We start from the raw sequence: 14,355 nt of genomic DNA, 5'->3' as shown, positions 1-14,355 counted from the left end.
AACGCAAGAGACACCGGGTTCGACTCCGGCTGTCGGCGTTGCCTCCGGCTTGGGCCGGCCGTCATACTAACTCAATTGGCAGAGTTAGCGGGTGGAAGTCGATGGGTGGTAATCTGGACGTTGTGGACAGCGACTCCTACAGGTCGGTTGGGGGACGCCTGCACAGCAGAGACAGGAAAATGGCGGGGTAGTGTGAGCCTCCCACACGTTACACCTTGGCAAATGATAGTCCGCGCTGGCAGGTGAAAAGATGTGACAGGCTGCCTCCACATGTATCGGAGGGGACATGTGATGCAAGGCTTCTATCCTCCCTACAACTGGCCAGTGGGGGGCAACGTTCAAGACAGGGGAGGGGAGAATTGGCACGGCTAAGTAATGCTGTGAAGTGTGTGTCGGCGCCAGGGGCGGGATGGCTTGGTGAACGTTCCCCTGAAGTGGACGGGTTCCAGGCGATCCTGGAGCGTGCTGCTAACACTAATGCTAATGCTAATGCTAACGCTAATGCTGAAATGGGTCACTGTTCTAATGTTCCCCGCCGTGGGATGTTGCCGCTTTTCCCTCCTCTTAACCGGTTCATTAATGAAGGTCAGTCAGTAGCTAATGTGGGGGGTAAATGGGAGTTTAAGGGGAGTCCTATTTACCCTTTTTACGGGTAAATGGGTTGACAACAGGGTGCAGGGCGGGTGTACCGCGGCTAAGTAGCCAGGTAGCTTTGATCCTGTGCCCCGGCGGGGTTGAACGGTGTCCCACCCGGAAGTTGATGCTTGAGAGCGAATCGGCTCGGCGGGTGGCAGTATGGACGGATGAGAGCTATACTGCTGCAGGATGGTATTTAGTGGCGGCCAGTGTTGTGGCTCAGCTGACTATTTTCCTGTCCACATTAGCGTCGGGTAGTGGGGCTACGGGACCAGCCGACGCTGAAAACAATTTGCATGTTTGTGGTGTTATAGAAATCTTGACTCAGTCGCAAGCTATAACTGCGGGAAGGATTAGGATGCTATCAACGTTTGTTAATAGGCATGTCTGGTTGGAGCAATCTCCTCTTGGGGAAGAAGAAAGGTTTTCTCTCCTCACGGCTCCTTTTTCCACAGAGGGACTTTTTGGTCGTTCTGCGGAGGCGCAGGCGGTTGTTGATCTGGGTCCCACACCGCCTCACGCTATGCAGCCAGAGATTGGAGCACGGCCTCATCAGCGACTGTGGCGAGGCCCTCGACAGGCGGCCATGTTTCCCCCGCCAGTGGTACCCTGGGCGGAGAGTCAACAGGGGTCCACAAGGCCGACAGCCTTGGCGGCCGAGGGATCGGCCATTTTGGGTGTACTCGGCTTGGGAAATACAAGCCGTCGTCATTCTGCCGCGAACAGCCCGCTCCCCGTTCACTCCTCTCTCCGTTACCCATGGAAGCGGGGCTCTGATCGTTTTCCTTTGGCTGCGGGCCGCGAACCTTCTTTGAAGCGCATGCGGCCCCACTTTTCGCTTCTCATGGGGAACAGGGGCTGACACCCAGTTGATGGCTGAGCCTGGGTCTGTCCGTGAGAATGTTGTGCTGTCGCGTGGCTCCTGCACCACACGTTGTGTGATGGGTGAGCCTGGTGTTACGGCTGCCACTATTTACAGTGGTCAGCAGGGGGACTCAAGGCCTCTTCGTTTGAATGCTCAGCACAGGTTACCCCGGCCTCGCCTTCGCCAGACGGGGTATCACGCTGATGCCTCCCACTCCCGTGAGAGCGGCAGTGGTCTGCAAAGAAGAGGCGAGCGTGATTTGGGTGATAGCAATATCACTGCAGGGCTACGGCGTGTAGGAGCCCATGGGGTCCTCACGCCTTGCATGTCTAGCTGTAGAACAACTCCTCAGCATGCGCTAGAGGGGTGTTCAGGGGGGGAGCGTGTGTCAACCAGTTTGATGGCAGCTTCTCCCGTATCAAACCGGCCCTTTCTGTCGGGGTCCCCCCTTGGGTGTGACCTCCCTGTCCGCGTTGGCGGGTTCAGGGGCTACGCACAGCGGGAGGGACCGGGCCACCTATCTACTGTTCCTTGCGGCCCAGTGTCAGTTGACGGCGGGTGCGCTTTGGGATTATTATCACATATGGCGACAAGAATGCCGTTTGGAGGGGTGGATGGAGAGAACGTTGAGGGAGGGGCTTGTTTTGCAGTTCGCACAACCCCACCCTCCGTTTTCAGGTTTGGTGCAGACCCTATTGTCAGGGTCAGAAGCAGTGACAGCCCTGGCCGACGAGATCCAATCTCTGTTGGCGGAGCAGGCTATAGTCGTGGTCCCGAGAGAGGACGCAATGTCAGGCGTCTACTCCCGTTATTTTCTGGTGCCCAAAAAAACGGGAGGGGTCAGACCTATACTGGATCTGTCCGCGTTCAATCGTCTGATTGTGGCGAGACCATTCAGGATGTTGACCGTCAAACTCCTGCTGCTTGCTGTTAGAGGGGGAGACTGGTTCACCTCCATAGACCTGAAGGATGCGTATTTTCACATCCCGATTTTCCCTCCTCACAGGAAGTTCCTACGGTTCCTGTTTCAGGGCGTAGCGTACGAGTACCAGAGGTTGCCGTTTGGCTATTCTCTGGCTCCCTGCACATTCACCAAGTGCGTAGCGACGGCGCTGGAGCCTCTACGTCGTCGGGGAATACGGATTCTATTCTATCTCGACGACATTCTGCTCCTCAGCCGGTCGGAGGAGGTCGCCAGGTCTCATACCAGGCTGGTGGTGGAATTCCTCACCAGGCTGGGTTTTGCTGTGAACTGGAAGAAGAGTACGCCTCTTCCCAGTCAACAGGTGGAGTACTTGGGCTTGACGTTGAGGTTGAGCAACGGATTGGAAAGACGGTCACGGCGCTGCAAGTGATGCGCCTGCTCGGTATGATGGCATCTGCTCACACAGTGGTTCCTCTTGGCCTCCTCTTCATGAGAAGGATACAGAGGTGGTTCTTCAGTATGAGAATAGACTCGGTGAGGGACAAATGGAAACGGTTGACGGTTCCTTTGTCGATATGGGGGGATCTCGCCCATTGGAGGAGGCCTGGTATCCTCACCAATGGGGTCCCTATGGGCAGCAGGCGCTCACACGTCACGGTCTTCACCGATGCTTCCCTCACGGGTTGGGGAGGGAAGTGTCAGACCAACGCAGTGGGGGGCAGCTGGACGATCCATGCTGCCTGGTCTACCCTGCACATCAATGTGTTGGAATTGAGGGCGGTCCTCCTGGTCCTCAGACGGTTCGTCCACCTGGTGGTAGGCGAGCACGTTCTGGTCAGAACGGACAGTATGACGGCAGCGGCGTATATCAACAGGCAGGGTGGGACTCGATCCATCCGCCTGCACCGGGCGGCGGTCGAACTCTGGCTATGGGCATCTCGCAGGCTGCGCAGTCTGAGGGCGCTCCACATCCCTGGCATGGAGAATGTGGGCGCGGATATGATGTCTCGGGGCAGTCCTCGTGTCGGCGAGTGGGAACTGCGCCACGATATAGTCAGGCAGATCTGGGATCGCTTCGGGGAGGCTTCAGTGGATCTGTTTGCGAGCCGACGCTCTCACAAGTGCCCCTTGTGGTTCTCAGTCAGTCGGGCAGATCATCCCCCCTTGGGGGTGGATGCCTTCTCGATGTTTCCATGGCCGCCCGGCCTTCTGTACGCCTTTCCTCCTATACATCTGTTGTGTCAGCTGTTGGAGCGGATACGGAGGGAGCGCAGGACGGTGATCCTGGTCACGCCGGACCGGGGCACGGCGGTGTGGTTCCCGGTCCTGATCCAGCTACTGGTAGCTCCGCCATGGCTTATTCCTTGGTCGGCAACGACCCTCTCTCAAGCACACGGGTCGCTGTTTCAGTACCCGGTGTTGTGCCAACGTCTGATGGTGTGGCTGGTGAGAGGGTAAGTCTGGAGAGGATGGACCCTTCTGTGGTTGATACCATCCGGAATGCGCATGCTCCTTCCACTGTCGTGCTTTACGCGGGCAGATGGCGTATGTTCCAAGAGTGGTGTAAGGCGGGGGGCAGGGACCCGGTGTCCTGCCCCCTGGATGCTGTCCTTGTTTACCTCCAGTCTCTCCTTGATAGACTGTCGGCTTCGACGGTGAGGGTATATGCAGCAGCTATATCCTCTTATCATGAGGTATTTGAGGGTGATGTTTTGTTCAGCCACCCTCTTGTGAAGCGTTTCCTGCTTGGCGCCCAACGCGTTAAGCCGGTAAAACGCTCTTTGGCTCCGAGTTGGGATCTTCAATTGGTCCTCGGCCGGTTGTCCTTGGCCCCGTTTGAGCCTCTTGAGCAAGCGCCGTTGGAACAGCTGTCGTTCAAGACCGCGTTCCTGCTGGCTGTCACCTACGCTAAACGCGCGAGTGAGCTCTGTGCTCTTTCGGTACGTCCAGAGTGCCTGTCTTTTCGGGCCGATTGCGGTGCCACTCTGCGACCTAATCCTGCTTTCATGCCTAAGAATATCCGGAGTTCCTTCCGCTCCAGGGATATTGTGGTTCAGGCGTTTCATCCACCTCCTCACGCTAGTGAGTTGGAGGCGAGCCTTCACCTGTCATGTCCGGTCCAAGCTTTGGTGATTTACCTCAGCCATACTCAGGGCCTCAGGGCTACCGATCAGCTCTTTGTCTGTTACGGTGGTTCTCGTGCTGGTAAGGCACTATCGAAACAGCGCCTGTCCCATTGGTTGTGTGAGGGCATTGCCCTTTGCTACACGTTGGCCGGGCTGGCTCCCCCTGGGGGCGTCAGGGCGCAGTCACTCGTGGGGTGGCAGCCTCTGCCGCTCTGCTGGGTGGGGCCTCGGTGGAGGACATCTGTTCTGCAGCTTCATGGTCCTCCCCGGGTCCCTTCGTAAGGTTTTACCTCATGGACATGACCGGGGTTCTGTCTCCCAGGCGGTTCTGAGGTCTGTGGCCTCTCCTGCTTCCCGTCCTTTGGTGGGGTAGCAGGGGTGTGTGGGTATGGGCCACAGTGTGTTGTCTCACACGTGGTTCCGCCTGTGCTGTGTGTTCAAGGGGTTCTAGTTCCCTCTTGTTCGCACTCGGGTGGAGTTGACTGCGCCCCCTCTTCATTAGGAAGGATGGGGTGACGGGACTCCCCTCCCCCTTGATGTGGGCTTACGGGTCCGCTCTACCCCATATCTCGGTATGGCTTAAGAGCGGGACGTGATGCCAATACGAAATATAACGACAGGTTATGTATATAACCTAGTTATATGAGTACTCGCTAAGCGTCCCGCTTTTAGCGTGCCCTGAGTTCCCTTGGGGAAACTTTTCTTTGGAAACGATTTTTTCCGAGGAAGAGTGAGTGGTGACCACGCCTAGTACTATATAGTACGCCACTAGGGGCGGGGCCTGGCAGGTGATGGGTGTATTTTGGTTTTATTCGTTGATGGAGTACACTAGGTACATGAGATGAGGTATATCTCGGTATGGCTTAAGAGCGGGACGCTTAGCCAGTACTCATATAACTAGGTTATATACATAACCTGTCGTTAGTTCACCCTCCACTCAGTATCGGTTGATAATCAACACACCATTTTAAAAGCTGCTTCCCGTGCTTAAAGTGAAATGGTCAAGAACAAAGTAAAAGCAAAAACCTATTCTGTTGTATTCTAACCATTAGCCCTTATCTTTATTCTTTTAACAATAGAATATAACACCCTTATAGTATGCCCACCGCTCTACTGATAGTAGTGTTTTTCCCACAATCCCTTATTATGATGGATTGGATAAATGTCCACCCAAAGCCATTTATTACCAGTTTGGACAGCAAGGTTTCAAAAAGAGCTCTAGAGTGTCAGTGGCTTATGACTCACTATGATAAGGTGGCCACAACATGGCGTCCATACTCCAACCTGGCCGAACCCTGGTAATACATGGTAAGCACATTGTAAATGCTTTATAATCGCATCATAACATATAAAAATTCCTTATGAATCTGGCATGACCACCATGACATGAGACTATATATTTGTCACTGGGAGTCTATATATCTATTTTGGTCATAATGTGACTCATGATATGCTTCGTCTCTGGAAGATAATCATTTCACCTGGTCCAGTGGTAAAATAAGTGAAAATAGCAAGAAATTGCAATATTGAATCGCAATATGTATATATATATATAAAACCCCAAGAATCGTGATAGTATCAAATCGGGAGGTCCCTGCCTTAGTAGCTACCTATTTATTTATGTAATGATCACTTCAAAGCTATTCTGGTTTACAAGGACTTCTTGTTTGCCAATGTCTACTTGTTTGAGTTAATGAATTACTTATAAAACATTATGGTCCACATCACTTTACTTTAGATGTTATGATAAGCACATGAATTACTAAGTACACTAACTAACTCCAGATATGACAAGATATAAACTATAAATGTATAGACTCTAATGAAAACATATACTGTAGCTCTTTAACAGCCTCATGACATTATCATGCAAGATCATTATCATGATGAGCATTATGACATTTTCGGACAATATTATTTATAATGGCTTAAAATAAATATATAGGCTTCAGTGTTCAATTCACAAGGCTTTATAATGAATTATGATCTTTCCTGATGCGATTATAAAGCGATTTTTCTATGCCATGGCTGCTTCCAACAGGTGATGTGTAAGTAGTGATCTTGAAAAATGAAGTGGTTCCAGTTTATTTTATGTTTATCTAGAATGCATTTTATGCTTTACGACAAATGTATGTATTGATCCATTTTATTTACTGAGCCGACCAGTTAGTTACTAGTACTACACACCTACTGCAACGAAATGAAAGTCAGATACTTTACAGTGTGAATTTATTGTCTATTTACAGAAGTTGTTGGGTATTGAGATGAATGCTTAAATGATTGTTTGTGGATGCAGTTTGAAATTCAAGGTTGCCGGTCTCCATGGAGATCTTCCTCCAGTTAAGCCATAATCTGAAAAGGAAAGATGAGAGAAATAATGACATTTTGATGATAGAAACCATTGAACAACAATGTCATAAGCATCAGCAACACCACAGAATGGAGCGTTCCATTTTCAGCTCCTGTAGAGCATGAAGTGTAATTCATATGACGACACAGCCTACATCATGCAGGTTTAAATTGCATACAGTATTGAGTGTCCCCATTTCAAATACTGTGTTTTTTTTGGGATACTATATCTGAAATGAAGGAGAAAAAAAAAACACTAATCTTTTAACTAACTATACTGTCTCATGCACTTTTCCACTAAATAATCTTCCTTGACTATATTACTACCTACTATACTAATATGTCTCTACTACTATGCACTCAAAACTGCAGCACCCACGTTTGATGAACATTGTTACTCAGCTGATAGAGTTGTGCCCTTCCTGCTGACTTGTCGTCCAGAACTTGTAAGTCGCTTTGGATAAAAGCGTCAGCTAAATGACTAAAAGTAAATTTGTGAATGTAAATACTGACTCCATTCATCCAGCTGTTGTAGGCGGAGACGCGGGTGAAGACGGTGGGCTTCTTGAGGGCGTTGCAGCCATAGCCCGACACGAAGCTGGCCACACCATGGACCACCCACTGGCCGTTCACACTGCAGTTCAGGGGACCACCAGAGTCGCCCTGGAAACGGGGAGAAACCACACCATTGGCACAATTCATCATTGGCTTCTACTTATCTACAACAGGGGTTCCCAAAGTGGTCAGGCCACTGAACTTAGAAGCAGGCCAGGCCAGTGTTTCTAGTTGCAGCAGCGCAATAGTTTTTGATATATTGCAAATATATGCCATCACACACACTGGCATTTAAAGGGTTCGAATTATAAAATGAATATGTGGTGTTATGATCAGGGCTGAAGTTGAATAAAAGATTGTATTATTTTCAATCTGACATTACAAAAAAACATAAAATCCATCAAAATCAGTGTTGTTGCTAAGCCTGTTTTTTAACAATAATTTGTGATGCCATCACAAACACTGGCATTTAAAGGGTACAAATAAAACAATTCCTGCACCAGAATGCAGGAAATGAAGTCTTTGTAACAAAAAAAATCCTGGTGGGGAACCCCAGACCCCCTGCTTAAAAAGTGGCCTGACTGGGGCTATATTTTGCACTATATTTCCTGGCCTGAATGATTTCCCCAGTCCGGCCCTGGTTAAAAGCCTCCAATGCTTATTAGTGTGTGTGCGTTTGAACGTTTGCATGTTTCAACCATACATTTCCATTTATATATAATTTTTTTTTAAATTATAATCTTTTATTTTTATTATAATTATAATTATTATTATAATTTTTTCCTATAATAGTGGGGGTTGCGGCTCTCTGACACCGTTATTTGGGGGTCGCGGCCTGAAAAGTTTGGGAACCCCTGATCTACAAGACTCTACTAGGGAAGACGCCTCAATAGCCTCCTACACCCTTCTTTGTGACATCAAACAGTGACAGAATTAGGACTATAGATAACTGCAATGTGCACACATAACGTATAGTGTAACAAGGGGGGCACTAGGACCCAGGAGTACCCTGGCCAGGTATTGCCAGAGCATGTAGAGGAGGTCTCACGCGAAAGAAGGGTGTATCCGAAAGCTGTCTACAACATTTGTAACAGATGATGAAAAAGTGAACAAATAATTAACTGTATTAGATATTTGTTAATGATGAATAGGCTTCACTTTAGATTAGGGCACACAATAGCATCTGTAAATGATTTATAGATGTTTTATGAATGTCTTAACAAATAATTTGTTGAACATGAACAAATAAATGCAGGTACAGTATAGTCGTTTTTTCATATCCATTTTTCAAAGCATCTACAAATGTGTTACTACACATTAAACAACATTATTTAATGATGAACAAATCAAGTACAAACAATGTTGATAATGAGTTATAAATAATGTAGAACTAATTTGTAAATGTTATACAAATAGTTATAAATGATTTAATAATACGAATGTATATAAATGGTTTGTTCATGATTAGTTCATTATCAAATACCTTATAAAGGTCTTATAACTGAGTGTTATTATAAAGTGTTACCAATACATTTTCTGGAATCCTGGTCATGAGAAAGAACTCCACACTGCAAAAACTTTCTGACAATACAAACTAGTATTGTGTGCTTGAAACAAGAAAAATAATCTGCCAGCTAATTTAGCTTGGCAAGACTTGAAATAAGTAAGGAAAAAATATATATATATATAATCTAGGGTTCTCTCTCCTGATTGGATATAGTGGGAAGGGATACCAGAAAATGTATTTTCTGTTTACTGCAGAGTGAAGGGACTGGGAGACTCATGTTACTGACCAAACACTCAACATCAGTGATGGCTGTCAGAATATAGAGCTACTTAACGCTTATTTAAACAAAGCAATACCACTTACATTACATCCAGACTCTTTGCCACCTCCACCGCAGACCATGGACTCCTTCACGATGCTCCCCCACCAGGCACTGTGGGAGCAGGTCTTGTGGTCCACAAGGGGCATGTAGGCCTCCTTCAGTTGCGCAGACAAGCTGCCACCGGCTATGGAGAACCAGAGAGAAACAAGGGAATGGAGATGGTGAGATCACAGGGGACACTATAATACATATAACAGATGGCGATGCACGATAAGTAAATGGTAAATGGACTGCCTTTATATACATGTAGCGCTTTTTTCCAAAGTGCTCTACAACTTGTGCCTCACATTCACACACACCAACGGCGGAGGCAAACATGCAAGGTGCCAACCTGCTCGTCGGGAGCAGTTAGGGATTAAATGTCTTGCTCAAGGACATTTTGACACGCCGCCTGGAATCGAACCCGGGAACCTTCTGATTACCAGACGACTGTTCTACCTCCTGAGCCACTGTTGCCCCGTTTATATTCTTTTCTGATGATTGAATCCTTCAGATGAAAAACCATATAAATCCGCTCTATTTTTTCAGATGAACAATGTTGTCAAACCAAATTATCTTAGAGAGTTGTATATATTCATAAGGTAAAAACAGTAGATGTTGATTACTTTCAGGTGTATCACATTCACACTCAGATGGACTTATATGGTTCCCAATGTTGACTACTTCTAGTCTTCATTTATTTATTGAACAAAAAAAAACAAAAAAATGGATACATAAATGCTATGTAACGAGACACAGATTTGATACCAATTTAGATTTTGAGATCATGTTTTTTTTTACGTGTTAAAATGTATTCATACAACAGAGCTTTAATTATGGATTATACAGGCTATATAAAGTACTACATAGCCTGGCTTGGCTCAGAAAAATACACATTTTATTTCAACATTGTAAACTATTAAAATAATATTATTATAACATAACATTAACATTATGTCAACATATAACATTATGCTAATAGCAGTAGCTATTGCCACCAGTTACACTGAGAAAAACCTAATGGTAGTATTGAGTATTGTTTTTGAAATTTCAATTCTGTATTTAGGTCATTACACCCTTACAAAAATACATAAACACTTCTAGTCGTCCTTTACGAATACTCACTTGAGGTGAGTCCCCATCCAGTGATGTAGCAGTTGTTGTTGTGGGGCAGGACCTGGCCAGAGGGAGGCAGAGCACCCAGCTGGACGTTGTTATTGAGGGTGGCCTCGGTGGACAGACGCAGAAGGGCAATATCCCACCTAAAGGTCAGATCAGCACATCAGACAGGGGTCGAACTGGTAATGTTTCCCTCACATCCACACTGCATCTGCTCGTGCATCACATTCTAATTGAAGTAGTGGTGAACCCCCACCAATGAGGGACTGGCAAATATATATATATATATTTTTTAGGGTACTCTCACACCGTCTATATTTGCATACATGCAGCAGGGAATCAGACACCTGAGATACATTTCTAATTATTTAAAGTTGCTGTAAGTGCTTTTTTGTATGTTTAAATAAGTGTTAAAAGGCTCTGCTATCCCAACAGTTACTGATATAGAGTGTTTGGTCAGTAACATGGGTCTCCCAGTCCCAGCCCTCCTCTCTGCAGTAAACACAAAATACATTTCTTGTATCCCTTCCCACTTTATCCTATCAGGAGAGAGAGCCCTAGATATTTTTACTTATTTCAAGAAATATTGTCATGATTTTCTTACTGCACTGGTAGATTATTTTACTTGTTTCAAGGACACACAGATTACATTTCTTATTTTGGTCAGACCCTTTTTGAGGGACTGGGAGACCCATGTTACTGACCAGACACTCTATATCAGTGATGACTGTCGGAGTGTAGAGCTATTATTTTAACATGTAGACTACTTATTTTAACAAACAAAAAAATACCACTCACAGCACCTCAAGAGTCTAGGAGTCTAGTTCATCAAAAGAAGAACTGTGTGATTGGTTTAAATATCGATGAATCAATTAACGCAACCTTCAGTTCAGTGAGTTGTTACTGACCCTCCGGCAACGTTGTTGGAGTTCCAGTTGGGGTGGATGTGGACACGGCTGACGCTCATGTACTGTTCACTGCCCTCTTCGCTGTAGATGTCGTGGTCGCCAAGAACCACACGCCAAGTCATGGTCCTGGGGAACCACAACAAAACACATCACGCTCATTACACAACAACATATGGTGAACACTGTTATCACTGTTACTGAGTCCCATGAGTGTATGTATTTGTGTGGGTGCTCCATTAGGAATCACATGTGTAAACCTGGCGGTCTTAAGTGCCGTACTCTCGTACGTACATGCAGCATATTATTATCTATCCATCCGTTTGTACATAACTGCACATAATCATTTGACCTGTAGATACATATACCTATATCTGTACTGTACATACATGTATCCCTTACCTACTCTTACTAGTTGCGCTGCTGGCCAGTATGACTACTACCATACTGACTTTATACCTGTATCTACTCTGTACATACATCTGATTACCACTACACCCAGTAGTACTAATTTATATATTGTATACCCAGTTTATTAATCACCTGTACATTGTATATTACTATTGCACTTTACTGTTACATTTGCACTCTGGTTGAATGCCAAACTTATTTTCATTGTACTGTACTTGTGCTGTATAATGTCAATACATTTTAATTTATTGTAATGTAATCTAATATTATTTTTGTGACAAAATAATTCCAATCATTTCACATTGGAATACAGATGTGAATGTGGAACTTTTCCTTAATGTCAGGATACATTTTCTCCAGTTTCACTGGAATTATGTTGCTGGGGAACCGTTTGGACCCAAATGTACAGTATTTCCTGTCAACTATTGCATTAGCAAACATTGCAAGAGGAAATAAATTAGAATGTTATTGTTGTCACTTTGAAACCGTCTGTACTAGAATCCGCATCAGCTTTGGCCTCAGCAGCCTCCTGATCTCTTAGCGATCACATGGAACACCCACCTGTCCACACAGTGAGCTGCGGTCAGCACCCATCCTCTCCTGATCAGGGTTCCTCCACAGGTGTGACGGAAGGAGCTGCCGGACTTGTACTGGAGAGAGATCTGAGGGGAGAAATGCAGTCAGTTCGCTTATTTCCAGATACTCCGGTCGGTCAAACAGAAGCAGAAAAGAGGTGGTTGTGAGGTCAAGAGGGAACATACCTGCCAAGGCCAGGAGTTGGGTGTGACCACCTCCCCTCCTACAACCCTCTCCTCAACATTGTCCTCCAGGTACCTGGGCTGGGGCTCCACACTGTCCTCCAGGTACCTGGGCTGGGGCTCCACACTGTCCTCCAGGTACCTGGGCTGGGGCTCCACGTACCTGGGCTGGGGCTCCACCGCAGCCAGCACTGTGAGGGAGGAGACACACAGTATAGTCAAACATCAAGAGGTGAACGTTCTCTTCATTTGGTTGTCTTTTCCGCACGGACGGTGGTGCTACAACGACGGGAGGGAATGTCTTACCGATGGCTGCGAGAGAAGTCAACAAGATAAACTGAAGCATGTCTGCAGTCTGTTGAAACTTTCTGTGCTGGAGACCACGGCCACTGCCTTTTTATACCCACTCAGAGGTCATGGGGCTTCACTTACACAACAGCAGCCAGCCTGTACCCATCTGCGCGCGTCCCACAGTTTGTTATCACCGTCTGGACGGGGCCTAGAGACAACATTGTGGAATTCTCTGACCCCCTGTCAAACACTACAAAATGTGTTTGTTTTTCCATCGATATATTATTTGCTATGTTGCTATACCTGCCTACAGACGGTGTATTGCTTGTTGTGTTACCACTTTCGAGGTTCAGTGATCCAGCACCACTCAGGTTTTTCAAATGTTTGACATTGTTGTCATGTGTGGGTCGTTCCGCTGTACAGCACCACATAAGATAAGCCCTTGTTGGGGGCCTCCTGGGGGGGGGGGGGGACTGGTTTTGGACATGTGAGCATTGCCGCTACTCTCATTTCCCATACTGCATTTCACAATGTTACACATTTAGCAGACTAGCGTTCATCATTGCAGGTCCCATATAACTATTAAATAATCGCATTCATTCTGGAATAATGGAATAATGCAATTGATTATGTTACTGATAGCAATTTTAAACTGGTAATTAGACATTTGCTGCCATAATGAAAAGACTTCCATGCCCTGATCAGGATACGTTCATCTCACATAATTTCTTTTAAATAATAGAGAGGCTGGTGAATGTGTAGAGTTGATTACATGGCTTTACTGCATAGTTGATGCTCTCCCTTTTTGCTTTATAACATTCAGACTGTTGGAATGTTTGTAACAGGGTTGTGTGATCTTGCCATTTTAAACCTTGGTTGAAGGTGGACCAGGTGCTGCTGACAGAGGTCCCTTCCCAGGTGAAGACTGACAGAGTGACGGAGGGCTGGGTCCGGCCATTGTCCTGATGCAGACCATTTCAAAAGCATTTATGCTCAATACTACCCTAGGTTTTTCTCAGTTGGTAATAGCTACTGCTATTAGCATAATGTTATATGTTGACATAATGTTAATGTTATGTTATTATAATAAATATAATTTTAATAGTTTACAATGTTGAAATAAAATGTGTATTTTTCAGCCGATGATGGACAGATTATGTTACCACGTCCAAAATCAAATGCTTTAAAGAGGACGGTTGTTTATCGTGCCATCAATCATTGGAATAACTGCCCACTGAACATAAGTACATTTAATAGCAAAGTGTCTGTCAAGTACAACCTAAGAATGCACTACTTAAATATGTGAGCAAATACTGTTCACGTTTGGGAGTGGAAATACCTACTGTAGGAATGTAATAATGAAATATTTACTCATGAATGTAATAACCTTTTCTGAAAATATTCTGATGTTTATAAAGATGTCTACAATGTTTTACTGTTTTTAGATTATCATTGTTAATTAAATTAATTGTGATTGTCATATGTATCTCATGTATTGTTATGTTTTGTGTTGTCTTTCTGTGTGGACCCCAGGAAGACTAGCTCGC

The 14,355-nt window shown here is 45.9% G+C and overlaps 1 protein-coding gene across 1 annotated transcript in view; it reads right to left on the bottom strand.

Annotated features, from left to right (window-relative positions):
- Positions 1-586: 586 nt before the first annotated feature.
- Positions 587-14,355, bottom strand: part of LOC311229607 (elastase-1-like) — a gene marked incomplete at both ends in the record, with an annotated part of 36,573 nt that continues 22,804 nt past the window's right edge. The window contains 7 exons of the mRNA XM_084315682.1: positions 587-597; positions 7,411-7,564; positions 9,327-9,469; positions 10,450-10,586; positions 11,352-11,477; positions 12,321-12,421; positions 12,521-12,708. Of these exons, the coding sequence (XP_084171808.1) occupies positions 587-597; positions 7,411-7,564; positions 9,327-9,469; positions 10,450-10,586; positions 11,352-11,477; positions 12,321-12,421; positions 12,521-12,708 (860 nt within the window). The remainder of the gene's footprint in view (positions 598-7,410; positions 7,565-9,326; positions 9,470-10,449; positions 10,587-11,351; positions 11,478-12,320; positions 12,422-12,520; positions 12,709-14,355) is intronic.

This window comes from Notolepis coatsorum (assembly GCF_963971535.1).
Source record: "Notolepis coatsorum genome assembly, chromosome: 6".
In the NCBI taxonomy this organism is placed as follows: Eukaryota; Metazoa; Chordata; class Actinopteri; order Aulopiformes; family Paralepididae; genus Notolepis; species Notolepis coatsorum.
Note: the sequence above shows the minus strand (reverse complement) of the source record. Positions and strands in the feature narration are given on the sequence as shown.